The sequence below is a fragment of the Pteropus medius genome, unplaced genomic scaffold, assembly GCF_902729225.1.
Source record: "Pteropus medius unplaced genomic scaffold, Ma_sr-lr_union100, whole genome shotgun sequence".
NCBI lineage: Eukaryota > Metazoa > Chordata > Mammalia > Chiroptera > Pteropodidae > Pteropus > Pteropus medius.
Window position 1 is genome coordinate 2,113,912 of NW_024345479.1, and position 1,096 is coordinate 2,115,007.

Here is a 1,096-nt window from a genome sequence, read left to right on the forward strand (position 1 = left end):
TGGTATGGAGGGCAGTTCTCTCTGATTTGGGGGAAGGAGAGGCAACTCTCAAAGTGCATGGGGGTGGTGGGGGGGTTCCTCCCCTCTGGCCAGCCTCAGTTAATAACTTAATATCATCTCTCTCTATCAATCGTTCGCTCTCTCTTTTTTTTTTTCTATCTAGTTTTTCTTCATTTATCTTCTCCCCTTGCCTGGTTTCCAAAGTGCAGTTAGAATGACTATAATTTTTAACCTCCAGGGAGGAGCCAAGCCAAGCCCTTCTTTGCACCCAGGCATGTGGGGAAGCAGAGAGGCCCTTAGCCTGGAGGGGGAACCTAGGCCAAGGAAGTGGGCAGGGGACTCTCTCTTGTGTGTGTGTAGGGGGTGAGTTGAGGGCATCTTCCCCCACCCCACATTCCTATCCCCTACAGTCAAGATGGCTTGTCCCCTCTTAGTTCTCCTTCTCTTCCTCTACCTTCTTAGAGGATGGGGTCCTGGGAACTGCAGGACACGGTCCCCCAGCCTCCCACACTGTCCTTTTCATAGCAAGTTCATTAGTGTGCCCTGTCCCAGGGCTGGAGGTTCTGAGGAGGGACGGGGTAGTGCGGGTGTGTGTGTGGGAGCTGAATCTATCCGAGGATGAGAGGAAGGAGAGAAGAGGTATGGGGGTCTCCCTCAGCCCCCAGCTCTGCCCCTTCTCTCCAGGCTCCTCCCCACCAGCTCCGCACACCCTCTGGCCGCCTGAGGCTTTAGACTTCCTGATCCTCAAAGACCTCGAGGAAGAGTGGGGGGAAGAGTTCGGTGGGGCACTCGACTTTCATGTGGAGGAAGCGGCTGGCGTGGCAGGCCCCGATCATGCGGAGGTCAGTCACCTTCATCAGCAGCTTGGGCCAGAAGTGCGGAATGTTGTGTTTGCGGTGGTTGACGTAGTGCTCGAACGCCAGCAGGTACGCCTCCTGACTCTTCTCGATCTTGTCCACACACAGCAGGCCCGAGCGGTCTGTAGGAAAGGAGAGGCATGAGGGTGAGTGGGTGAAGGGAGACAGAGGGGAGATGGTATGGGGCAAGGAGAGGAGAAAAACATACTGTTGGGGGGGCATGTGTAGGAGTACCCACA

The 1,096-nt window shown here is 55.6% G+C and overlaps 1 protein-coding gene across 2 annotated transcripts in view; it reads right to left on the minus strand.

Annotated features, from left to right (window-relative positions):
- THRA (thyroid hormone receptor alpha) overlaps nucleotides 1-1,096 on the minus strand; it is a 24,483-nt gene that overhangs the window by 3,987 nt on the left and 19,400 nt on the right. For both annotated transcript variants that reach the window (XM_039873586.1, XM_039873585.1), the window contains exon 9: nucleotides 852-979. In XM_039873586.1, the coding sequence (XP_039729520.1) occupies nucleotides 852-979 (128 nt within the window). The remainder of the gene's footprint in view (nucleotides 1-851; nucleotides 980-1,096) is intronic.